This window comes from Sciurus vulgaris (assembly GCF_902686455.1).
Source record: "Sciurus vulgaris genome assembly, chromosome: 2".
In the NCBI taxonomy this organism is placed as follows: domain Eukaryota; kingdom Metazoa; phylum Chordata; class Mammalia; order Rodentia; family Sciuridae; genus Sciurus; species Sciurus vulgaris.
In genome coordinates this window covers 124957140-124984952 of record NC_136462.1, presented here as the reverse complement: position 1 = coordinate 124984952, position 27813 = coordinate 124957140, and the positions used below count along the sequence as shown (strand labels likewise).

Sequence of the window (27813 nt, the reverse complement as noted above, 5' to 3'; positions counted from 1 at the left end):
GAACCCAGCCACTCAGCACCATCCTCAGCCCAGCATCCACTTCAGCTGGATAGTGAGAGCCAGCAGGGAAAAAGTAGGGTCACAGAAGCAACAAAATGAAGAGGGCTTTTGTGGGAGGTACATTTCACAGGGTTGTTCCTCGAGCTTGTGGCTGTACCTGTTGATCTGGTGAAGCCTTGTCATTTAATGGGTTGCAGGCATGGCTAGTTCAGTTTGGATGAGCATTCCTACAGAAGTGTCTCACCTCTTGAGTCCTCTAAATGGCCACTTTTCAATGCTATCCAAGACCCAGGGTTCCATAAACCTGGCTTAGCTAAGAGACAAGGGCACTGGAAGCAGAGGACAAGGACATGTCTGGGCATCTTGTCTGACAGCATTATGGATCATCCTCTGGCCCTTCTCCAACACCATTCATGGTAAACAGATACAGAAGATCAGAGTGGTGACCAGTACTGATACCCAAGGCTTCTGTGGGATCAGAAAAAATAGCTACTTAACCACCCCCCCCCCCAACTTTGGACCCTGAGAACCTCCTTAGGACCCAGTTTTCCAAGCTTCTCCTTTGTGCCATGTGAGGGACTCTGGCTCCACCTCTGGCTTAGCACACCTGTAGTCCACACCATCCTCACTTCCTGCCCCTGTCAATCCAGTCCTCGGGGACTCAGCAGTCTCCGGGGTCCGTCTACTGACCTTTAAAAGCAGGGAAGGGAATGGAGACAAGAACAAACTGGAACTCTATCATTTTGGCCAGAAAGGGTTCTCTGGAACCCACACAGAATGGAGAGGAGCAGCCACAGGTCCCACTGAAACAAATCCTCCTTACCACAGGGAATGGGAAAAAGAAAGCATTGGAGTATATGTGTGTGCAGACTCCAGAGCCGATGGGGTGAAGACAGATAAGGGTGCAAAAATACTCAAGCTCACACTGAAAGCACAGAACACACAACCACACAGGAAAAACACACTGAAAAGGAAAAGGAGAGACCATATTAAGAGTTGCTATTTTTGCGTGGGGAACAATGAGTCATTTTCTTATTTACCTTCTTACAAATACCTATCTTACAATGAAAGAACTCATGCTTTCAAAAAGGAACTTCACACATGCAACAGAGTCCATGAAAAGGACGTATCAGCAAGCAAACTTGCAAGTCGTTTTCCCTGCTTGCCTGACATGGGTCCTACTGCTTCGGAAAGGACAGAAAGACATCCTGGGTGATGCCTGTCTGCCCTGACACACCCCGGTTCCATGAAATCTGTTCTCACACCACCTGTCCAATATCCCAGTCACTCTGTCTGCTGTAGGCAGCATCCCAGCGTGAGCTCCACCTCGCTGGCTGACAATGGGCGGAACAAATAGCCTGCCTACTTGTCCTCTCTGTTCTAATGGGCAAAGCCTGCCAAACCCGGAAGGATAACTAGCGCACAGAGGTGAGGCCTTTTTCTTGCTTAATGGGGTGCTCAAAGCTTTGATATACACCAGGGCATGATAAAGCTGGTGCCAGTTATGGGAACTTAGATTTCAGTTACCTCTTTAGATTTTCGATGCCATTCCTTGTTATCTCCCGGGCCTGCATCTTTAATCTCCTCCTCACTGAGGCCCATGCGGTTAGTGTAGGTGATGGTACGCCAGTCTCTAGGCGAGTTGGAGATGCTGGCTATTTTGGACTCGGTGGCACTGTTCTCCTCGGTCAGGGACCTGGAGGATGGCCTGGTGAAGAGGCTTTTTTTTAAGGCCTTGATGCGCAGGCTTTCGCTGTTGCTTCCGCTGGCGTCAGAGCAGCACCAGTCTGGGTTGCTCTCCAGCTTGGGTCCATGGGAGCCATTGTGTGTGCGGAACACCCGGGGAGAGGCACTGTCATCCGAGGGAGCCTCGCTGGTCAAGGAGTTCAGATCGATCTGCACATTCACCTTCTCTGGCTGCTGCATCTTCTGATCCAGTTTATTCAGTTTGCCCAGGACCTGGGAGATTTCCTCTCGGACACCCGACAGCGATTCAAGTTTCCGTTCAATTTCGCCAATCCTGAGCACCAGTTTGCACACACTGGTCTTCAACTCTTCTTCTGAGTGGTGGATGTTTTCAGGCCGGTTGCCCTTGTCTGCCTTGCTGTTGGGGACCCCATTGGGAATTTTGGTGAGGTTGTGCTCTGGGGAACTGTCACAGTCTGACTTCTGAAGCTGAGACAAGGACCCGGTGCTATTGTAGCAGGATGACTGTATCACCCCTGTGGAGCCACTGATGCTCATGTCGTCAAGAAACCGGAAAATGTCGCTGATGTCGTCACTGACGATTTCAGAGTCGTCGTCAGAGTGCTTCAGGAGCCTGTCGCCGTACTTGCCCTGACTGGAGGCACACAAGTCTTTGCATTTCTTGGATTCTAGGACGTGCTGCTCGGTCTGGGTGCCCACGCTACTGGTGTCTGAGCTGAGCTGTCCGCTGGTGCAGCTAATACTCTTGTCTTTAAACTTCTTGATGGCTTCGTGCTTCTCCAGGTCAACAGGGGACGAGATCTCTTTAGATTTGAGCCCATTTTGTTTCACCGCGTAGCCAATGGGGAGAATTGGCTGTTGATCCTTTGGTACCAAGTAAGTGGGGCGCCTGTCTGGGGCTGAAAAGTTGGGGGTCTGGCTGCCAGGATTTGGGTATCGTAGCTTCTCTTCAGACGGATTTCTATTGAAAAAGGATCTTTCAAAGTCGGGGACTTCCTCTGTGTTTAAGCTCCAGCTCTTGGCTGGCCATGGAGTCTGCTTACTGGGCCTCCCTGGACAGCGCCTGTTGTCCTGGGTTCCCATCACAGGAGTGGGTCCAAAATACGTAGATGCTTGAAGGTCATCTAGGCTTTCATGCTTTACCCGCCTTTTGTCAGGAACGGGGGAATACACCGGATTCAGGTACTGGCTGTGGTAGGGCATCTCAAAGCTGTGATTAAAGAAGGGTGGCTTGTGGGACTCCTTTCGACTCTGGGGCTCCCCGTGCTCACCCTCTGCTTTGTTGGTAGGATCAACCAAACTGGGGGACACGGTCATGAGATTGTGAAAATCCTCTTTGAAGATGTTTCTTTTCTGGACACAGGACTGAACCACGAAGGGCTCCTCATTGGAGATGAAGGTCTCCTTGATACTCTGACTGATGGGCAGGGAGTCCTGGTCTGAAATGGACTCGTTCTCGATGTTCATGGGGAAGTAGGTCCTTTGCATCTCACAGGGCTGAGGGCTGGCCACAGAGTACGGGGCCAGAGCCTGCAGCCTGTCCAGGGAAGCAGCCCGGTTTTTCACCTCTTTGCTGACACCCAACAAGAAGTTGGGCTCTGAGGCAGGGACAAACTGCGGGCAGTCCTTGCAATCCATCTTCCGGCACTTGGATGACTGCCTGGTGGGGTAGCCCCGGCTGAAGGGTCTCTCGCTCAGCTCACAGTTCAGGGGCTCACACTCGGCAGCATTGCAGATCTCTGTGTCCGACCTGCAGGATTCAAAGGATGCCTCCTTCTTGCGCCCCTTCTGGCGGCCGGTAGGTAGCTTCTCCTTGGCAGCTCCTCCATTCATTTGGATCAGGTTGAATATGGTCACAATGTCTGCAGCCACCATGATTTTCTTCGATTGCTGGTTATTCACAGTGCATTTCATCTTATCTTTGAATAATGTAGCTGGAAAATTGGGATCGAGGCAAGCAGTGTAGAAGAGCACGCTTCTCAGTTTGGCAAGTTGTGACAGATCAAACCGAGCACACAGTGATTTGCACAGATCCTGATACGAAACAGTGTTTTGCTTGCTGTCCAGTTCCTCTAAGATCTTCACCAAGAAAAGGGAAGTCTCCTGATTGGCCTCCATGACTTAGAATTTTGAGACCTCACTGGTGATAGGGAAGCTTCAGATCAGTTCTACAGGGACAATATCGAAAAAGAGAGGGAGGGAAAGAGGGTTAAAACCAACAGTGGAGCTGTAAGTCCAGCTTGTTATGAATCACTTAAAGAAATACAAGGGAAAACATTTTAATGACTAAATGATGTATCAAGGGCTTTAAAATTATTCATAGTAATTCCCTTCCCAGGAATCTACCTTAAAGAAAGGATCCATGACAACTAGTATGCACAAAGATGTTCACTACCATGGTATTTACACGGTAAAAAAATAAAATATCCTTAATATGCAAATAATAGGAAATACATGAATACAACAGGTTATGATACACAATGAAATTTTACTAACACTAAAATTACAGCATTGTACATCCTTACAATGGAATAGTACTCATTAGTAGGAAAAGAACACACTACTAGTACACGCAATGACACAGATGATTCATGGAGTGAAAGAAGCCAGGGTCAAAAGGCCACAAACTATATTATACCATATGGTTTCATTTTAATGACACTCTGGAAAATAGATCAGTGGTTGCCAGGGGCTGGATGTGAGGGGAGGGGTCAGCCTTGAAGATGCATGGAGAAGTTTTCCAGAATGATGGGCCTGTTCTACATCTTGCTGGTGGTGGTGGGTATGTGGCTGTACGCGTTTGTCAAAACTCATGGAACTTACACTGAAAAGTGTGCATCTTATTATATGCAAATGATACCATATTTTAAAAAATGACAAAATTTTAGGGATGAAAGAAAACTGAGGTATATATTGAGTAAAAAATACAGAAATAAATATGTACATTGAAAGATCTTAGTGCTATAAAGTTATATGTTCTTAAAAATGACAATGAAAGTGCATTTAAATGTTAATAGTCATTGTTTGAATTTTAAATATGGACTTTTTTCTAAAATTAGTAATATCTATTCTCCAATATTTTATTACGCAAATTTTCAAGCATACAGCAAAGTTGAAAGAGTTTTAGAGTGAACAATCATATAACCACCATCTGGATTCTACCATTAACATTTTAATATATTTTCTTGATCACATATCTACCCATCTATCCATCATCCAGCCACCTTATTTTTTTTATGCACTTCAAAGCAAATTGCAGACATCTGTACACTTCCTCCTAAATACTTTGTCATGTACATCAACTCAAGTTCAATAATTGTTTAGTTTTCCTTTGCACATAAAATTTACATACAGTGAAGAGCACAAATATCAAAAGTGCATCAGCTGAAATTTTGACAGATATATATGCCTGTGAACTAACCAACACCCCCAGAAAGAAGATGTAGAATGATCTTATTGCCCTAAAAAAGTTCCTTCATGCCCTTTCCTGTTCAGTCACTGTTCATTATTTATAGATGATATTTTATTTTCTCCTTATAATTTCCCATCTTTTCTAAAATTCTTACAATAAACACATGTTATTTAGCAATCGTCAAACAATCATAAATCTTACTTTGATATGAATGGAAAAGCCACACTAACTGATGTGGAAGGAGAAATTCAAAAACATCAAAACAAATGCTTAACAAAATTTCATAGGAGAAGGTGAAACTCTTCATTCATAAACATGGACACAGCTTCTGAGATTCCTGAGGACACAACAAATTACATAATGCATTTACTTCCCTGTTCACATGCTACTTAGAAAAGGTATTTTGAAATTGACTTATTGATTTTAAAGCTGATTCAGTCTGTGGGGTCCAGTCCATTCTCTAGGGGAACAGTGCATTTTCTTTAGATTAGCAGCTTGAGAGTTCTCTCTCCATCTCAAAGGCAGTTCCTCTCAACAGGCTTGTATAAACAATAGCTTGGTCTCACTCACGAATGTTGAAGGCTATGCATAGACCTGTGGCTTTCCTTTTCCAGTATAGAAAAGGAAATGAAACCCTGACAAGTTCTGTTCCTGCCCAGAATAAGTCCCTGGGAAACCCACTTCTCCCACTCAGTGCCCCTGCTCTGGTCCTTCAACAGCATCTTATTAAAGCATTTTGTGTCAGGCTGTTCTGGCTTGCTGAAGGTGGGGACAACCTGTCATGCTTGAGCTTTGAGTAAATAAATAGATTTAGATATCAGAGCAAAGGACAAATGACTGCCATTTAGGGAACAGCAACGGCAACACATGCATATCATATTTTATGGTTTTGGTCACACAAAGCGTTTTCCTAGCTACCCTCTTCTTTAATCCCTGTAACCACCTTCAGAGACCTCTTTGTTTTTGCTATTACTCTTTGATAGATGAGAAGACAGGCTTGGGGAACTTAAGGGTCTGGCAGCATCTGGAAGCAACAAGAGCTAAAGCCAGGTCTGCCAGCTAACCCCATGCCCTGCCCCACCGTGTGCCTCCAAGGAGAGCTCATGACTTTGCTTTCCTTGGGAGCCATCTCAAATTTCATTCCTGCTTTGCATGTCTATAATGAATTACTGATCCCAGATCAAAAAAAAAAAAATCTATTTGGAAAACCAAGGTCCAGAGTCTCCTAAAGTGAATAATGGAAATACACTGTGTGAGGCCTAAGTCACTTTTGTCAAAAGTGAAGGTAAGGATTGAGGGATGAAAACAGGTGCATGGACACAGGTACTGTACAGGTGCACATGATGGATCTGCCATTAGAGAAACTCCCACAGGTGTGCTGCAGGGAGGAATAGAAGCTAAGAAAGAATGCATTGAAAAATAAGCTTCCAGGCTTTCTAGCAGTCATGGATCCAGCCTGCAGCATGCAGCCATGGGCAGCTACCTCCTTTGATCACACAAACACCTCTCTGCAAAGCAGGAAGAGCACCCTGTTTACAGATGAGGAAACTGAGGAACTGGATGATCCAGGGCCCAACAATGAATCAGAGACCTGAGGCCTTCTGATACTATTCAAAAGAGCACCAGGCTCAACCTTATGTCAGGAGGAGGAAAAGTGTCTACCACCAAGGGACAGAAGTAAATAGGGGAAGTCCCTATGGACTGACCTACTATGTGAGACCAGCTTTGGAAAATGACTCCATCTATAGAGAGAGCAAGACACACTTGCCTAAAACACAATTTTGGCCTCTCCACTTTTACATTTTCAATTTCTTTAATCACATGCTTCCAGGGACCCTCCTTAGACCCATGAGTTACTGCCTGTGTCTGGATTATTCACCACCTCAGAGGGAAAATAACAAGTTGGCTGTGGGACTCATTATCCAGTTTTTTATTAAATAAGAAGAAGGTTCATGAACGAATTCCATGGGGAAGTTCTGAAGATGGCCAGGGGTTGAAATTACCCACTTAACATATGATTCCAAATCCAGCCTGGCTTCCCCTATAATTTTTGGCACCCACCCTGTGCACCTGCCTCAGGTCTCCTTGAAGGTTCAGTAGGCATTCAGCCCTACAAAATCTTTTCTGCACACCCACCCAGTATGGGTATGGCACCGTGGTAGGCACAGCTGAAAAAGGGTAAGGGAGCTGCCTTCGTGGAGCTCATGATCTCAGAGATGAAAACAATCTTTATGATCAGGGCTGATGGTAGGCTTCTAACTTCCAGAACTGTGAGAAATAAACTTTTGTTCTTTATAAATGATCCAGTCTCAGGTATTCTGTTTTAGTAGCACAAAGTAATGAATTCTGGGCGAGGAGTTTGGACTCAATTCTATAGGCAACTAAAGTCAGGGCAGGGGTCTGGGGTGAAGTCGAGTAACCCAGCCTACAGGACAAACTGACTGGGATCCACATTCTCTTCCCCTTTTCAAAGGCTCTGCTTGTGCACAGCCAAGGTGAGAAATCCAGACTGTTCTAACTCCTGAGCCATGGATATTTCCACAAACAGTGGTAGCTTTGGGTAGGGTGGGAGTTGAATGTTTGCCCATTACCCTGTGGCACCTTGCTCATTTCTCATGCCACAGTCATGCCAAGATAAATGGTATAGCTGTCCAGTCTACAAGGCTAAAATGAATGTACACCCTTTCACCACCATGTGCATTTTTAACTGCTCAAACTATTGACATTTGATGTTACAGAAGAAGAAAGAAAGAGATGATCAAGGGATATAATTCATAGGATTGCTGTTTGAATCTTTGGACAAAAGATAAGCTCCCTGAATTTCATTTCTACCAACTCCCTTAAAGGTTTAATCTTCCTTTCTGCCACTAACAATCCAGAAATCTGATGAGAATGAATGATATAAACCTCGAACTGGATTAGCAAAACTCAGTTATGAAGTATTCTTATTAAAGCTTGTCCATATGCCATGATACATGGAGCTTTCAAAAACCAAAATTAAGTGCTAAGATGTAATGTGGCCACAATGTTCTCACTTCACGCTAGCACAGTGAGGGAGAATTTATCTGTAGCATTTGTATAATTCCTGGAGTGGCTGACCTGCTTATTGTTCTGAATTTTGTGGTCTTTTTGTCCAGGATGCGGGATGTTACTGTGATTTAATGAAACCACAGATTCAGTGAAACTGTAAAAGGATGATATCGATTTAGGAATCTGAATCTGTGATCAAGAATTTCTACCTTCTTTATGTCATCTCGAATAAAATCTCATACTGAAGGGAGAGCTCTTTCTGCCCCGAGGCAGCCTTTTCCTCCACAAAAACTAAGGAGGACATCAAGGAGTTGGGGAGGGGGCTACCTTCCTGTTTGCCAAGGGTATCCCTGCAGAGCTCAAGCCTAGGGAAAAGCCCTTTATTAAGAATGAAGAAATTACAAGGCAATTTCCAGATCTGACAAGGAGGTATGCTTAGAAAACGTGTGTGTGTGTGGGGGGGACCCCCCTCCCATTACAAACACCTAGAATAGCTGGATAAAGTGCCTTTTTTTTTTTTTCCTTAATGAGCACAGCTAAGCTTGCAAGAGGGCAAAATAAAGGTACAGTTGTCAAAAACAGAGAAGGGACAGGAAATCACAGAAATAAGCAGGAGAACTGGTATTGAGCTGCCTTGGAGGGAGAAGGAGGGTCTTACTAAGGAGAAGTTGAGCGTTCCCCCTCTATGAGAAGGAGGGTGGAAACACAGATCCTGCATAAAGTTGGGACCCTTGAAGGACTACTCTAATTCTAATTGAAAGAATGAAATAGAAGAAAATCTGCTTATCAGCACCAGAAACAAAGACACCTCCGCCTGGGTTCTAAAGTCAAAAAAGTAGAAAGTTATTCCTTAGAAATATAAAGCAAGGGCCATGTCTTAAATATGTCAGGCCTCACAGTTTCATTATCACAGGGTAAAAGAATCCTTGAGCCAAGAAATTAATATAAAAATTGGTTCCATGCTAATAATATCCCTGGGAGCAAGCACAAACATGCTACAGGGCTGTGGGCAATCCATGTGCACAGAAGCCCCACAGAGAAAAAATAAAAGCCCCACACTAAAGCTGTGTTCTTTTTCGAAAAATAACACATAAGAATAAGAGTCAGCAGACACAAAATAACCAGCAGTAATAGAAGTTTAAGATTTTCACAAAAGTGAACTACAATCTAAAGATGGTATGAACACGTTTAAAGTAAATAAAGACATAAGCAGTAAGTCTAAATAAGACTCTGAAAAAAAAACCCATAGATTTGGAAAGGAACTAAATACTACCTGTAGATAAAACAATCATCAAGATAAAAAACAGAATGCACAGATTCAATAATATATTAGATTTAAGTGAAGAGAAAATTAGTGAACTGAGAGATAGATTTAAGGGAATTCAGCAGAATCCAGCACAAAAAGATACAAAGATAAAAGATAAGAAATCAGAGTAAGGAGGCATGAGCACAGAAGAAGCTTCCTCAAATGCCTGATAGGAATTCCAGGAAAGATAAAAGAGAATAACAGAAAAATAATAATCAAAAGATAATGTCTAAAGGGCTGGGGTTGTGGCTCAATGGTAGAGAGCTTGCCTAGCATGTGTGAGGCACTGGGCTTGATGCTCAGCATCGGCACCACATTAAAAAAAAAATAAATAAATAAAAATAAATAAATAAATAAATAAATAAATACAAAGGTAGCCACCTACAACTAGAAAAAAAAAAAAAAAAAAAAAAAAGAGAGAGAGAGAGAATGTTTAAGGATGTTCCAGAATAAACCTTCAGATTTAAAGAATAACATAAATATTAGTAAGACATATAAAAATGAATTCACCCTTAGATACCTAAACACATCATATTAAAACTGAAGAATTCAGAAACCAAAAGAAAACTTTGCCTAAAAATTTGCATTTGGAAAAGGTATTCTTTGAAGAATGAAAATAAACATAGGGATAAAAATCCTTATAGTGCTAAAGAAAAGTAACTGATAATCCAGAATTCTATTACCAGATAAAATATTACTCAGGAATAAAAGTTAAAATTTTTTCAGACAAAGAGGTGATTTGTCATATTTTTTACCATAAAAACTATAAATAGGCCTATTCAAAGAGAAGGTAAGTTAATCCAGAGAAAAGAAACTGATAAGCACATAGTTAATTCCTATGTATCAACTGTGTAAAACTACTGATGACTAATTTTGTAGGTAAAATGGGAGAGTAGTGATGAGAGTTAAATGTTTTTATGAAATGCCTGTATTATCTGGAGAAGGAAAGAGATGTTAAATAAATTAAGCTGATACATCAATTAAAACATATGTTGGAAACAAATTATGGGCAACCTCAAAAACAGGAAGAAATTGTAACAATAATGGACTTTTAAACCAGCATAAATAAAACAAGGGAATGAATAAAATCCAGTCATCTAGAATAAAGTAGGAAAGAAGAGAAATAAAAGCAAAGACAAAGTAGGACTACTAAAAATCAATAAGATGACACAAGTGTTTCCAAGTACATTTATGATAATAGATGAAAACTGCATAAACATCAGCTAAAAACAATGACTTCCAAACTGGAATTTTAAAAATTAAAACAAATACAGCCAAATACTCCTATAAGAGGTGTACATAAAAACAAGATCACATAAACAGTGAAAGTAAAAAGATGAAATGAAATATATCAGTCAAAACCAAGTAAGAGCCAGGCATAGTGGCACACACCTGTAATCCTGACCACTCAAGAGGCTGAGGCAGGAGGATTGCCCATTCAAAGCCAGCCTCAGTAACTTAGGGAGGCTCTAAACAACTTAGAGAGACCCTGTCTCAAAATTAAGGAAAAAAAAAAAAATTTAAAGAGCTGGGGATGTAGCCAGGTACAGTGGCGTTGCCTGTAATCCCAGCAGCTTGGGAGGCTAATGCAGGAGGATGGAGAGTTCAAAGCCAGCCTCAGCAATGGCTCAGTGATTAAGCACCCCTGGGTTCAATCCCTGGTATGAAAGTAAATAAATAAATAAGAATATAGTTAGTATATTGGCATAGCAGTTAAAAATCACAGACTCTGAAGTCAAATGCCCAAGTTTGGATTCAAGCTCTCCCACCCTTAAGATATATGACTAAAGCAAGGTATAAGTCACTCTGAACTTCAGTTTCCTTATCTTCAAAATGGGGTGATAACAGTATCTATTTCATTATTTTATGTAACAGTGCAGTGCCTCGTATACAGTAAGTACTAAGTGTGAGATATAGTTAGTGTATATTAACATAAATTTTTAAAGATGAAGGTTAAAAAGCATTAGGATACAAAGAGTCATTATAAAAATGAGAAAAGGAACAATTCATCAGGAAAATAATACAATCCTGTACCTGCAGGCAGCAATAAGATAGCCTTAAACTATGTGAAGCAAAAAATGACAAAATGTATAGGAAACATATCAAATTTGTAATCATATTTAGAGATTTTAACATGTCTCTCTCAAAAAAATTGAAGGATCAAGCAAAGAGAAAATATGGTTTGTGGTAACACCACATGTGAATTTGATGGATTGCACATAGAGAACTCCGGAATCCCCTCCCCAAAATAAAGTTCTTCTTTTAAATGATCACAGGTAGAGTGGAGGAAGCAGATTGGTGGAGGGCAGAGGGAAGGTCCTGAGAGAAAGAGAGGGATCACATTATGTATGTGCATGTATAGATACAGCATAATGAATCCCACTATTATGTATAATTACAATGCACCAATAAAAATTAAATACAAACAAGTTACTAAATTTACAGTTTCCTACTTATACATTCCTGGAATAACTTCCTGAGTAATTTCCCTTTTTAAAACTGAAGTTCATTAAAATTCAAATGGAAAACTCCTAAAAATGTAAAGTAAATTGCCTTATTGTACAGGAAGGTTCTAAAGAACCAAAGTTATTTCTTTTAAAGTAAACGGCCACATATTTTGACACATAAATGTTTCAAAAGATACCAATGAATTAAAATCCTGTAGAGAATTTTTTACAACAAAGCAGTGAAATTAACAAATGTATACCCCAAAATATCTCCTAAGCACATAGGTCTAAAGGATAGATAGGTCAAAAGAGAAACCAAGGTAGAAATTAGAATAAAATTATAATGAAATGCAATGAAGATACTATGTATCAAAACTTGTGAGGCATAGTTAAAGCTGTCCTTAGTGGAAGATTTATAGTGATAAATACAAACACTAGAATAAAATTTGAAAATTAATGAGCCAAGCATGCCATGCTAGAATTAAGGGGAAAAAATCAGCATATTTAATATGAAGGGAAGTAGGAGATCCAAATAATAACAAAAAGTAGTGAAGTAGGAAACAAAGAAACATTACCACCCATAAAGCCTTAAAAAAAAAAACTGATTTCTTTGGAATGACAAAGGAAATTAGAAAACCTCTGGAAAGAATGATGGGGAAAAAAAGAACAGACAGAGGAATAAACAGTAACAACACTGAAACAGGTAACGTTTAAGGATAACTTACTATGTCCCAAGTACTTTATTAATTTATTTAATTCTTATAAAATAGGAACTGACATGATCCTAATTTATGGTTGGGTTCACTCGGCAGGTGAGTCACAGGGCTAGTACATGGGTGAACTAGACCCAAACTACACAGCCTAAGTCCAGAGTCTACAGCGCTTTGCAAAATTGAGAATGAGAAATGGGATGGAGCCACAAATTCAAAACCTAGTTTTTTGAAAGTTTGATGGCACCGAGTATTGGTGAAGATACAAGCAAATTCTTTCATATGCTTCTGGCAGGAGAGGACATCGGAAGAACCACTTCAGAGAGCAATTCAGCAATATGAATAGTTCAAGTGAATCCAATTGTACTGTCCCTCAAATCCACTTCTAGGTATTTTCCCCAAGTAAACACTCAAGGTTCATGAGGAGGTAAAACTGTTACTAAACTCTTTTTAATAGGAAAAGAGTACCATAGAGGAATAGATAAACTAATGAAGGAATAGATAAACTTGGGCTTACTCATACAATTAATATTTTACAACAACTAATCTGAATGAATTTATGTATAATAAATTTGAGGATAAACCCCCCAAATATAAAAATGCATGGAAAAAGAAAAGTTGCAAATGAATCTACCACATCATTTATATAATTTGAAAAAAATAGATTGTTTAGGGATATAAATGTTAAAAAAGGCATATTAAAAGCATATGGAAAAAGCAATCATGAAATTCATTTGGCAAAGTAAGAGACCCAGAATAGCCAAAGCAGTCCTTTTAGCAAGAAAAGTGAAGCAGGAGGCATCACAATACCAGATCTCAAACTATACTATAGAGCTATAGTAATAAAAACAGCATGGTATTGGCACCAAAACAGACACGTAGACCAGTGGTACAGAATAGAAGACAAAGAGACAAACCCACATAAATACAGGTATCTCACACTAGACAAAAATGCCAAAAATGTTTACTGGAGAAAAGATAGCCTCTTCAACAAATAGTGCTGGGAAAAACGGAAAACCAAATGTAACAAAATGAAGTGAAATCTTTATCTCTCACCCTGCACACAACTCAACTCACAGTGGATCAAAGACTTATGCACTTGAACAGAGACCCTGCTGCTACTAGAAGAAAATGTTGGCCCAGATCTTCATGATGTTGGTCTAGGATCTGACTTCCTTAACAAGAACCCTAAAGTGCAAGAAGTTAAATCAAGAATCAATAAATGGTATGGCTTCAAACTAAAAAGCTTCTTTTCAGCAAAAGAAAAAAATGTAAAGAGAGAGCCTACAGATTGGGAGAAAATCTATACCACATGCATCTCAGGTAAAGCATTAATCTCAAGGATATATGAAGAACTCAAAAAACAACACACACACACACACACACACACACACACACACACACACACCAAAAAAACCAAATAATCCAATCAATAAATGGGTTAAGGAACTGAAAAGACACTTCACAGAAGAAGATATACAATTAATCAACAAATATAAGAAATAATGTTCAACCTCTCTAGAAATGAGAGAAATGCAAATCAAAACTACTTTTAAGATTTCATTTCACTCCAATCAGAATAGCAATTATGAAGAATACAAACAACAGGGACTGGGGTTGTGGCTCACAGTGGTAGAGTGTTTGCCTAGCATGTATGAGACACTGAGTTCGATCCTCAGCACCATATAAAAAATAAATAAATATATAAAAAATAAAGTTAAAAAAATACAAACAACAATAAATGTTGGCAAGGATGTGGGGGAAAAGGTATGCTCATACATTGCTAGTGAGAATGCAAAATGGTGCAACTATTATGGAAAGCAGTATGGAGATTCCTCAGAAAACTTGGAATGGAACCACCATTTGACCCAGCTATCCCACTCCTTGGGTTATACACAAAGGACTCAAACTCAACATACTACAATGATGCAGCCACATCAATGCTTATAGCAGTTCAATTCACCGTAGCTAAAATATTGAACCAACCTAGATGGCCTTCAACAGATGAATGAATAAAGAAAATATGGTACATACACACAATGGAATATTACTCAGCCTTAAAGAATGAAATTATGGCATTTGCAGGTAAGTGGATGGAACTAGAGAATGTCATGCTAAGCGAAATAAGCCATACCCAAAACACCAAAGGCCAAATGTTTTCTCTGATATGTGGAAGCTAGTTCACAATAAGGGGGAGGGGATAGAGAAGAACAGTTACTTTATATTAGGAAGAGGGGGAGGGGGAAGGAACGGAGAGGGGGATAGGAATGAGAGTAGAGTGAAACAGACATTATTACCTCATGTACATGTATGACTGCATGACCAATGTGATCCTGCAATATGTATAATCAGAAAATGAGATTACGCTCCATTTATATATGACCTACCAAAATGTATGAATGCATTCTACTGTCATGCACAACTAATCAGAACAAATTTTAAAAATTAATTAAACAAAACGAAACATCAAAAACCATATGGAGATGCAATGCGGCAGCTTTGGGACAGCGGTTTCCTGGAGGGGGAGGAAAATGTGTATAAGGCCTGAAATGAAGGCCCGGTTACGTGCCGCCTGACGTCTGGTGGAACCCGGCAGCCCGGATGCTGGGGTCACGTGTCCAGCCACGCAGCAGCCAGAGGGCAGGAATCCTCCCTTACCGAGGTGGTGAACCCTAGTGCCAGGTGGCGGGCGAACCAAAACATGGTGCTTCTCCAAGAAACGAAACCAAGCACTGAAGCAAAAGTGACAAAATGTTCACACCTATTTATTCTCAGCCCTACATGGACGTCTGTTAGTTTTTGTTTTGTTTTGTTTTTTTTTCTTTTTTTGGTACTTGTCTGAATTTTTAGAAATATGTACTGATCAAAAAGAGTGGATTTTAAAAACTAGAAAAACAAATTCCCACTTATTTGCTTTCACTGAGTCCTGTCAAAAGTGGAATCAGAAAATTTTCATCAATGAGCTCTAACAGGACAGTAACCACTAAGAAAATTGACCATGCCGTGCTTTGCTGTCATTTATGTTTTGCTGTTTTTTTCTTTCTGCCTTTCTATGGGGAGAGACCCTGCATATTAGAGGAAACACTAAGCAATCATTTAAGTTAATTAGTTAACAACTCTGGTCAAAATGGCAATGTTTATGAATTACCAAAAATTAAAACTTACTACAAAGCTCCTATAATCAGAATTTGACAAATAAATCAGTGGGATTGAAGGACAAGAAGCAGATGCAGATGTGGATCAGGGTTCAATACACAAGGAAGGTAGAACAGCAAGTTAATGAAAGAATAATGTTGTTTTTCAATAAACATAAATGTGTTTTGATTGGTTTATTGGTTGAATATTAATGGAATCATCAGTTCATCGATTGGTTAGAAAAAATCAAGTTGGCCCTCACTCCTTTCCAATACAAAAGCTGAAATCAAAAGAAGATTGAAGTCGAGATTTAGATTATCTGAGGCTCTGAAAGGTTTTCCCACACATGATCTCAAAAGTTGAAATCGTTAAGAAAAAGATTGATCCATTTGGATCAATGAAAATGACTCACCAGGCCAATAAACATCATAAAGTTTGGAAAAGATAGAAGGCAGAAACTTCTTGCATCTAATTGAAAGCTCTCAAAAATGAATAAGAAAGAAGGAGCAACTAAAAAGAAAAATGGCCAATATGCAAAGAAAAGCAAAGTACAGCATCATAATAAAGAAAGCAAAATAAAACAGCAATTTGTTTCATTACTTTATTCTCTATAAATCTAAAGAAAACAAAATTACTTTCTTCCTGAAGTAGAAAAGCACTAACAATGTGAGGTTCACACCTCATGCTTAGTTTGGATAAGTGCCCCCAAAGATCCATGTACTAAAGGATTGATGGCCAGTCTGTGATGTTCTTTGGAATGGTAGAACCCTCAGGAAGCAGGGCCTAGTGGGAGAAAGTTAGATCACTGGGACATGTCACTGACAGGGATATTGGGACCTGGGATCCTCCTTCCTCCATCTTTTTGCTTCTAGACCACTGTAAGGTGAATAGGCCTCTCTGGCTATGCACTCCTGCCATGACTTACTGTGCCACCACAGGGCCAAGCAACTACGGACTGATACCTCTGAAACCATAATCAAAATAAACCTTTCTTCTTATTAATCTGAATATCAGGTATTTTGATACAGTAATGTAAAGTTAATACACCAACTATTATTTATAATTCATGTACAGTGTGTTGATTACAGCATTTATAACCAACACTGTTCATATTAGATAAAAAGCAAGCTCATACCACTGTTGGGGGAAAATGGGGAAAGTAGGCATTCCCATGTATTATTGAAAAAGTAGATGTGTTTAACTTTTACAGGAAGTAATCAACCATAAAACTTGAAAATATGCACATTCTTTAAATGAAGGAAAATCACACTTCTAGGTATTTACCTAAAGGAAATAATCGACTAAGTACAAAAAAAATGCTACGAATACATTCTCTTCAGTGTTGCTTAATATAAGAAAAAAAATCAGCAATAACCTTTCTATGCAACAATTGACTACATAAAACTATATTACATTGCTACGGTGGAATACCATGCAGTCATGAACAAATTATTTTGCAGAAATATATTTATTGGCATGTTTACTTTTTAATGACAAATTTTTTTTAGTTTTCTTTTTTGTTATGCTTTTATATTTCCCAATGTTTTTATTGGTGCATTATAATTATACATAATGGTGAGATTCATTGTTACATGTTCATTTATGCACACAGAATAACAATATAATTTGGCCAATATTATTCCCCAGTATTTTAATGATGTATTCTTAAATGAGAAAATACACTACTAAATGTTATAAAGTAAGATGGTATAAAATTTCACATATCTATATCCTCTATAAAGTAAAATGTTAATAATAATTGTCTCTGGGTACTTTTTTCTTCCTTTTGTTTCAGATCTGCATTAATTGGATGGTCTAAATATGTGATTTTCTAATAAAAAATGAAGAGCAAATGATTTTCAGAAAATACTGGCATTGAGAACTTGGGGGAGTCAATTATCATCTCTGAAATTTAGTTTTCTTATCTATGGAAGGAAGATTTCAATTCCTCATCCAGGGATTACTAACAAGGTCAAGCAAGACATCTGTGTATTCATTCAAAAAATATCTATTTTGTAACTGGAACATGTCAGACACTGTTTGGGCTAGAGGAAATACAGCAGCAGCATATAAGGCATACAAACAATAAAGCAAAACCTTACTCTCACAAGCTTATATTCTAGTGGAGAAGACAGGTAGTAAGCAAAATTAAAACTTCCAATTATAGGTTATTAAATGGCTGAAAGTGCTATAGGAAAAAAAAAAAGGAAAAGGTTAGAAATCACAGGGGGAGGGAGTTACAATTCTAAATTGGAGGGTTGAAGAAGGATTTAGGGGAAAGATCACATTTGAGCGAAGTTTCCAATGAAGTAATGTATTAAAGGATTGATGTGCCCACCTGAGTGGTACGAAGAAAGGCAAACATTTCAGCAGTGGCAACAGCAAGGGCAAAGGCCCTGAGGTAGAGGCACGACTGGCATGACCAGTACACCATTATAGTACTTTTTAAAAGCTGATGGGCATGGCTGATATCATTCTAAATGGTGAAAAACTGAAAGCATTCCCCCTAAAAACTGGAACAAGGCAGGGATGCCCTCTTTCACCACTTCTATTCAACATCGTTCTTGAGACTCTAGCCCGAGCAATTAGACAGACCAAGGAAATTAAGGGGATACGAATAGGAAAAGAAGAACTCAAACTAACCCTATTTGCGGATGATATGATTATGTACTTAGAGGAACCAGGAAATTCCATCAGAAAACTGTTAGAACTCATAAGTGAATTCAGTAAAGTAGCAGGTTACAAGATCAATGCTCATAAATCCAATGCATTTTTATACATAAGTGATGAATCTTCAGAAAGAGAAATTAGGAAAACTACCCCATTCACGATAGCATCGAAAAAAATAAAATACTTGGGAATCAATCTCACAAAAGAGGTGAAAGACCTCTACAATGAGAACTACAGAACACTAAAGAAAGAAATTAAGGAAAACCTTAGAAGATGGAAAGATCTCCCATGTTCTTGGATAGGAAGAATTAATATTGTCAAAATGGCCATACTACCAAAAGTGCTATACAGATTCAATGCAATTCCAATTAAAATCCCAATGATGTACCTTACAGAAATAGAGCAAGCAATCATGAAATTCATCTGGAAGAATAAGAAACCCAGAATAGCTAAAGCAATCCTTCGCAGGAAAAATGAAGCAGGGGGTATCGCAATACCCGAACTTCAACTTTATTACAAAGCAATAGTAAAAAAGATGGCATGGTATTGGTACCAAAATAGGTAGATCAATGGTACAGAATAGAGGACACGGACACAAACCCAAATAAATACAACTTTCTAATACTAGACAAAGGTGCCAAAAATATGCAATGGAGAAAAGATAGCCTCTTCAACAAATGGTGCTGAGAGAATTGGAAATCCATATGCAACAAAATGAAACTAAACCCATATCTCTCACCCTGCACAAAACTCAACTCAAAATGGATTAAGGACCTCGGAATCAGACCAGAGACTCTGCAGATTATAGAAGAAAAAGTAGGTCCCGATCTTCAACATGTCGGCCTAGGACCAGACTTCCTCAACAGGACTCCCATAGCACAAGAAATAAAAGCAAGAATCAATAACTGGGATAGATTCAAACTAAAAAGCTTTCTCTCGGCAAAGGAAACTATCAGTAATGTGAAGAAAGAGCCTATAGAGTGGGAGAATATCTTTGCCAATCATACTTCAGATAGAGCACTAATCTCCAGAATCTATAAAGAACTCAAAAAACTCTACACCAAGATACAAATAATCCAATCGACAAATGGGCTAAGGAAATGAACAGACACTTCACAGAAGAAGATCTACAAGCAATCAACAAACATATGAAAAAATGTTCAACATCTCTAGTAATAAGAGAAATGCAAATCAAAACCACCCTAAGATTCCATCTCACCCCAATTAGAATGGCGATCATCAAAAATACAAGCAACAGGTGTTGGCGAGGATGTGGGGAGAAAGGTACACTCATACATTGCTGGTGGGGTTGCAAATTAGTGCAGCCACTCTGGAAAGCAGTGTAGAGATTCCTTAGAAAACTTGGAATGGACCCTCCATTTGACCCAGCTATCCCACTCCTTGGCCTATACCCAAAGGACTTAAAATCAGCATACTACAGAGTTACAGCCACATCAATGTTCATAGCTGCTCAATTCACAATAGCTAGATTGTGGAACCAACCTAGATGTCCTTCAATTGATGAATGGATAAAGAAACTGTGGTATATATATACAATGGAATATTACTCTGCCATAAAGAACGATAAAATTATGGCATTTGCAGGCAAATGGATGAAATTAGAGACCATCATGCTAAGTGAGATAAGCCAATCTCAAAAACCTAAGGGACGAATGATCTCGCTGATAAGTGGATGATGACACATAAGAGGGAGGGTGGGGGGAATTAGTGTTAGGGTTAGGGTTAGGGTTAGGGTTAGAGTTAGGGAGGGGGACAAGAATGGAGGAAGAAAGGACTGTTTAGAGGGAAAAGAAGGGTGGGAGGGGTGGGGGGAGGGAAAAATGATAGAATGAATCAAACAACATTACCATATGTAAATTTATGATTATACAAATGGTATGCCTTTAACCCATGTACAAACAGACAAACAACATGTATCCCATTTGTTTACAATAAAAAATAATAATAAAAAAAAGCTGATGGGCAAAAGAAATAGTATTTATCAGTATATTATTATGACATTATAGGTTCAAATGATTATTTTATTTCTCAAAATGTCTCTAAAATAGCTTCTTAATGTTCAGCCACTGCTCATATTCCATTTTGGAGTGAGATAATGATAAGAGAGCTATGAGCTCCCTCAACTTTCCCTCTTTTAACCTAAACCATTCTTAGGTCAGACTTCCTCCTACCTCTGACTTCCCAGAAAGAAGGGAGGCCTTGGACCAGATGATGGAATTTGAAATGGAGAAAGACAGAAAGTAGTACATTCTTGGTCCAGATAAGTCAAAATGCTGCCTAACAGCAAAAGAATCCCTTGGTTCATTTTCACTTTGCAAAGTTTTCCTGACTCTTCCTTATATATAATCTTGTGATATGCCATTTTTATGTTTTAGCAATTTCTTTTTATTTATGTGATGGATCTAAATGCATATTCCAGATCTTATAAATGCCTACCTTAGCGATGGTCATGGCTAGGTAGTTTCAGTGCCTATATGCTTTGGGGAAAGGTGTTGAATTTTTATTGATGTTTTCTAAATGGGTCGACGGAAACTTTAGGCTCCAAAAGTTCATTTTGAAGAGAGTCGAGTTCAGGACATAAGAAAACACTGACTAAAGCAAAGATTCCGCTAGATTCTCCAAACATCCTCTGCCCCTAGAGGAAGACAAAATTATGCCTCTGGGACTGCAGAATTCTGTTGCTTTCCCAAACTTAAGGGGTTAAGACTAATCATCCCAGAGGTTGCACTGTATTAGTTTCCTAAGGCTGCTGTAACAAAATACCATGAATGTCATACAAAAGATATGTACCATCTTATAGTTCTAGAGATTAGAAATCCAAAATGAGTTTCAAAAATCAAGGTGGCAGAGGGCTTTGACCTGTCCAGAGCTTCTAGGGGAGAATCTCTCTTTGCACTTTCCAGCCCATAGAAGTTTCCCCACATTCCTTGGCTTGTGACCCCTTCCTCCATTTTCAAAACTATAATACATCATCCTGGCCTCTGCTCTGATGGTCACATATCTTTCTCTAACTCTCTCCCTCCTTGCAATTACATTGGGCCCAATCAGATAATCCAGCATCATCTCCCCATCTCCAAGATGCTAACTAAATCACATCTTCAAAATCTCACTTCCTATGTAAGGTAACGTAGTCACAGGTTCTGGGAATTAGGATGTGGGCTTCTGTGGGGAGTTGTTCGGCCTAGTGGAGGGACCGCAAGCAGAGACCTGGGTCACTGGCAACTGTGCTACAGGAAAGGAAAGAAGGCTTATTCTCTCCACTGCCTCATATTTGAGATGGACACAGCCGGAAGGCAGCAGTTCTCAAGGCTAAATGCTTTGCCCTCATTGACGATATCAAATCAGGTTTTACCCAGCCTCATCAGTCATAACCCTCTATTCCCGGAAGCAGAGGATAATGACAGCTGGTGATGTTAGTAAGGATGCTCATGTACTACGATCTTGAAATAATCCCTACAGGCCTGGTGCCCTGAAGGAGAATGACATGGAAGGCCACATTATCATGTCCTTCTCTTCATTCCTGGGGCTCACAGACAGCTTGACCTGTGCCTGCCTGGGCTTAATGGCAGAGTTGTAATTTCCCAACCTGGTCTGTCCACATCTCCTAGAAGTTGCTCTCTACACTGATCCTATTCCTCCCCACTGGGGACATGCAGAAGTCCAACCCCTGTTTAAAGGGCAGTTAGTCAAAATTGGAAGGTGACTCTTACATTCTGGATCCTCTGCCCACTCCTATCAGGACAGGGCTGCAGCTCCTGCACCCTTTCAGACTGAAGAAGAGGCCGTGAGGTGTGGCCTCTGTCTCAGAATACTGGTCAACCCAGATCTTTCCCTTTCTTGGGTGCTTATAAAGTGTGGAGAATATACCAGGTCTCAGGCCTTTTCCCCAGAGTTTTTGACTTGGCTGATCTGAGGCAAGGCCATGAAATCTGTAAAGATCCTCAGGATTTCCGGTGTGGTCAATGCATCCACAGCTCTTGGGAAATCTGGACTACATCACCTCAGAGCTGATGGGCTGTAGTGCTTCTTTAAATAATTTCCAATTTGCTCAAGAGTTTCTCAGGGTGTGCCTCCTTGCACTGAAGTGCAAAAGGAACAGGAGTCCCCTTCCCCAGCCTTGACATCATCTTTCAGCCAAGAATCTTTTTTGGTGGCCACACCATACTGTTAACTCAGCTGAGGTTAACATTTTTCCTTCACACAGCAGCTACATGGACAGGCCTCCCCCATTCCTGCAGAAAGTCCTCTGAATCAGCTAATGTGTTGCTCATTTCCTATTTCACTTGGCTGCCCAAGTGAAACCATGGCCCTGCCCAACCTGTGCCAGATACGCTGCTCATCACTAGGACAAAACAACAAAGAGACATCATCCCATTCCTCCAAAGGCTCACAGTTGAATGGGGGAGGCAGCCCAGCATACAGTCTGTTATAACCCAGTGCAGGAAACGCTCTGAGCTTAATGGGGACAAGACAAGAGCCCATGGCCAACTGTGCACACCACATACCTACTTACTACCTACTCACACCAAACCCACTACCTACCCACATCCCACACCCACAATGAAGAAAGATACTCCATTTTCTTCAACTCCAGATCCTCAGACAGGCCTTGTTCTTTCTTTCTCAAGGTTGGCTTCTCACCACGGTTTGTCTATCATTTAAGTTGCATGGTGTGCTAAAGCCCTTCAATCCCTATGGGCCTGTTGGTCTTTATATTTATTTGTGTTCTCAGCTAGTTAATTGAAACCTCCTCAAATAAGCATAAAACTTGAAATTTTAGCATCCTGCGTAGAACTTCTCTTTCTCACAATCCCAGGGTTATCCCAGATATTGCAATGTGTTCATCCGACCACATCAGCACAGTAGGTCAAAACTGCTCACCCAAACACAAAGTAAATGGCAGGAAGAAAGGGCACAGCAGATGAAATACACATTGAGGAAGACTCTGAAGTCAGAGGGTGGTGGAGGGCTCATTTATTGACAGTTTTTGCAACATGGCATCCTTGTAGGCCAGGCTAGTAGGAAAGTCTGTCATGGAAGTTCTCATTGGCTGAGGGCATAGAAAAATGATCAGAACACTAGAAAAATCATACTGTAGTCAGGTTGAATAAATCAAGCTCAAAGGATGGTAGTAAGAGACTGGTATGTATGCAGTCCATTCAGAAGGTAGTTTTCTAACTTGGATAAAATAGAATTCATCAGGTCATGACTTTATGACAGTGTCTATTCAACTAGCTCCATAAACTCCCCCAGTTTTAATTCACAAAGGAGTTTCTGTTTTTATTTAGCTTTTAGTGGATATTTTACATTTATCAGATTCACATCTTCCCACCAACTGTTAAACTAGCATTTTATAGCATATACATCAGTCTTTTGATTATCATGTGCCCCCCTCTAAAAGGCTAACCTCTCCAACCAGCCAAAATGACAAGCATATGTCTTAATGTAGTGTTCACACCCTGGTCCTAATTCCCATGAAGTCCTGTCTCAGCAACCACTGGCCTTCCTGAGGAAACACTGCTATCCTGGTATGTTCTGATCAAAAGCCAGCATTAGCCTAAATTATGTACACATTACATCGTCACGATAGGATAAGTTATGCTACAACAACAAACAATCCCCATGGTATACAAGTGGCAAATGAGCCAGGAAATGCAATCCCACTATGTGCCCAAAAGGGAGACAGCCAAAATCTTTATGCAGAACTAATAACCAGCACATGCATGTTGCTTGCTCCCTCTTGGAGCCATCCATTCTCAGAATTAATTTTAACTATTTTAAAGATTTTCTTATAATGGCCCCAAATCTGCCTGTGCCAGTGAATCCAGGGCTGAAAAAGCTATGATCCTCCTGGAGTTCAAGTCCTAGTAGTTCAGCTAGCCATTAAGGAGGACCTGATGCAGGTGAGAGGCACATTACACATGGATAACACAGAACCAGGTGACCATGACATTTCATTTGAAACACTCAAAGGGAGAGTGTGCCTTCCAGTGGTTCTCAAACTTTCTTCTGAGGAGCCCTTTAAGGGGTCCATGGATGCTTCAGCCACCACACTGGGAGCACACAGATTGCTATGTCCTTCCCTTGCTCTTTAATTGGCTTCATATGCTTAACTTTTAAATAGGATTTAAGGTAAAGGATTTTGCTTTCCTAAAAGAATGAGAAGGGGAAAGGGAGAATTCAATAATCTAGCCTGATGCTCTCTCACTACATTGATATGAAAATAAACATGCACAAAAGTTAAGTAGCTTACCAAGGTGGTGAGTTAGAAGCATGCCTGAGATGGAAGCCGCTGCCTCTGCCTGCCTTCAACTCAGTGGCACTCTTTTCTTTCTAATTTACACTGAGTCTGCAGGGTAAGCTCCTAAAACAAACATTTGAATGTCAGTGGGAAAAGCTAATCAGTGGGCATTAGCAACATATTCACAGAGGAATCTGGAACCTTTTCCCAGCCAGTTTGAGAATACACATTACCACTTGGCTAAAGCAGCAAGCAGGGCCTTCCCCTTCCTCCTCCTGGACACCAGATCCCTGCCCAGCAGGCACAGAGCCATAGCTGCAACGCTGCTTTCTGCTCCACATTCGTCAAGATTTGAGAAAGGGCTCATTTGGGGAATCCTGAGTGAGAAAAAAACAAAAAACAAAAAAACACAGCCCAATTCTCCAATTCTGTGTGCTATGGACAAGACAGGAGAGACAACCTCTCAGGGGTATGGATGCTTCAGAGGGAATATCAGAGTTAGTAAATACAAAGGCTTTTAGAAGCTGGAAAGGCACATCAATTTCGCCTCTAAGATTGGCCAGGAAAAAAGACATTCTAGAGCTAAAATTCACAAGGAACATAACACCAACACAGAAACCTTTGTCTCTCTTCCAAGTATTAAGTGCTATACAACACTTTCTCATTAAATTCATCAGAAATGCAAATAAACTGTTTGATCTATTTTTTCCCTGGCAACTGACATTTATTTTCACACAGTCCCAGACCTATACAGATGTCTCAGATGCATGCAATAAAAATCAGACTTTATTTACCAGACATGTAAGGCTTTCCCTCTAGGCTCCAGTAACTTAAGAAAATCTAAATTTGTTGTCTACAGACTCACCACTCTCTCTTGCTCTACCCTCCTCCTCTAATACATAAGAAAGTCTACTAAAGGAGATGTTAGAACTCCAGGTCTAACCCATTTCTCTTGTTCCAAGAATTGCTGAAATATTGCTTCCAGACTCTCAATGAGCCCCTGACCAAGAGCTCATTCCAAAAGGCATTTTGTGGCCACAGCAGGAGTTTGGCTTCTCTCTGCAGGGAAACCTCCAAAGATGCTGGGTGGTCACAGAAATGGGAAGGATGGGCCATTAACCAACCCTGCTTATCAGCGAGAGGTAGTAGTGGGAGTTCATTTGCTGGAATTGGGGGGTTGTTTAACTGATCACCTTTATTACCACCAAACTCCTCCTGGAAACTCTTCATGTCATGCATAACATCACAGCAGAGTGCAGAAATGAAGCCCCCAATCACAGCCACAAGGACAGCTTGCACTTTTCAATTATAATTGTCCTATCCACAAGAGAAATTGGTGTAAAGTTTGTAAGATTAAATCTATATTGTTTATAGCAGAAACCATGGATTTCCCCCTTCTGTAAGGTCTTTGCCAATGTTCCTTAATTTCCATTGAAAAGAGTACCTGAATGTAACCTCCTTCCCCACAGCGTACAACCACCATCTCCCAGCCAAACAACGCTAGATTAAGTGCTATTAGAGCTGCGCTACTCGAATGCCTCCGGAAGCTCCCTGCACCCCCTGCAGAGGGGACAAATTATTACTTTGGTGGTTTAGTAGCCCGGAGGAGTACTCGCTTTAGCAGGGAAGGCGGCAAAACAGGCAGGGAAGGCAAGGCTGCAGTGGCATGAGTTAGTATGTGAATGAATGCACACGCCCCACCGGCCAGGCCTGGCTTCCGTGCTTTCTGGCAGGTGAAGTTGAATATCCTTATCTCCTCGAGAAAACGGCGCTTCCATTCCACGTCAACGTGACTAGAAATCTTAATTTAAGAATCGGATGTACCGGTTGGTCCTTCTGGGGCTTGTCCAGCTTTCCATCTGACTTCGCGCCTCTGGTGTGTCAGGCTTTTTGCCCAGATAGCTCGACTGTTTAACCCCCAAAAGGCCGTTTCCTGAGGCGAATTCTCAAGCAGGAAAACTTGCCCCAAACTGCATGGTCTTTTGTCGTAGTTTCTCTTCCCGAATCCCTCATCTCTCCACCAGGTATGATCAAGCCCAGCACCCCCCACACACCTTTTTCACCGAAGCCCGGAGCGCAGAGGAAAGGGTCCCCGCGCCCCCGCGGCCCGCAATGCTTCCCCGCCGGCGGAACGGAGGCAGGGAGGCGAGCCCGTAGCTCTGGACTTCACACCGCGCGCGCATGAGTACGGAGCAGTGGGCACACCGGGAACACACCTCTCACACGCATACACACGCACACGTGCGCTCCCATGCCCCGCCAGTCCCGGGCTTTCCGAAGTTACCTCCGAGGCGGTCCCGGCGCCGGGCCCACTCTGCCCCACGGGTCTCGCGCTGCTCTCCAGCGATGGTCCGCACGGCCTCCAACGCCGCGCCTCCGGAAGGCTCCCGAGCCAACCAGTCCGGGTCCCCTGGGCACCCCCGGCTTCGCACCTGGGGCGGCACCACCGGAGCTAGGGTGGCTTTAGTCTCTGCAGCCCCGAGTCGGGGTCTGCTTTCACCTGCGCGGCGCCCACCAGCCTGCAGTCTGGGCTAGGACCGGCGCACCGCGACTGAAGTGGGCGCTCGGGCTCTTCTGGGGCAGCGGGCAGCCAGCACCGGCTCGCATGGCGATTGGGCTCACAGCGGCCCCGGGACTCGGCCTTTGTGTCTCGATCAGCGCCGCCACGTCACGGGCTTGGAAGCTGTGAGCAGTTCGGGCCGGGAACCCAGCAGTGGAGAACCGGGCTGGGCTTCTCCATCTCCGCCCGCCCGGGGCGCACAGGCTGGCAGGGCGCCCCGGCAGCGACTGCGCGCTCCCCGGGGAACGAAGTGGGCGGGCCCGGGAAGGGGCGCGGCGAACGCGCCAAGGGGTGCGCTGCCAGAGGCTACCACCAGGAGAAAGGGGTAGGAACGTCGCCAGAGCCCCGGGAAGGCGGCGTCCGTTCAGTCCCCGGTAGAGGCTGCAGCGCTTGGGGTGGAAATGAGAGCGAGCGGAGACTGTTCGCTGGAGGGAACCCGGAGCCACCCGCGGGGTTCTTTTCTCCCCACTTCCCTACTCTGAAGGTGACTGCAGCCCCCAGTGGCGGAGCAGGGGCAAACGGTGTCCTGGCTCTCCTCTTCTCTGGGTGCACTCGGCTTCGCCCTTCCGGGGCC

At 41.6% G+C, this 27813-nt stretch overlaps 1 protein-coding gene across 2 annotated transcripts in view; it reads right to left on the bottom strand.

The window, feature by feature from the left end:
- MINAR1 (membrane integral NOTCH2 associated receptor 1) overlaps positions 1–27464 on the bottom strand; it is a 39282-nt gene extending 11818 nt beyond the window's left edge. For both annotated transcript variants that reach the window (XR_013762011.1, XM_079128441.1), the window contains exons 1-2: positions 26964–27464; positions 1528–3875 (exon numbers count right to left, since the gene is read on the bottom strand). Coding sequence is in view for 1 of the 2 variants with exons in the window: in XM_079128441.1 (XP_078984567.1) it covers positions 1528–3825 (2298 nt within the window). In the remaining variant the exon portion in view is untranslated. The remainder of the gene's footprint in view (positions 1–1527; positions 3876–26963) is intronic.
- Between the last annotated feature and the right edge of the window lie 349 nt (positions 27465–27813).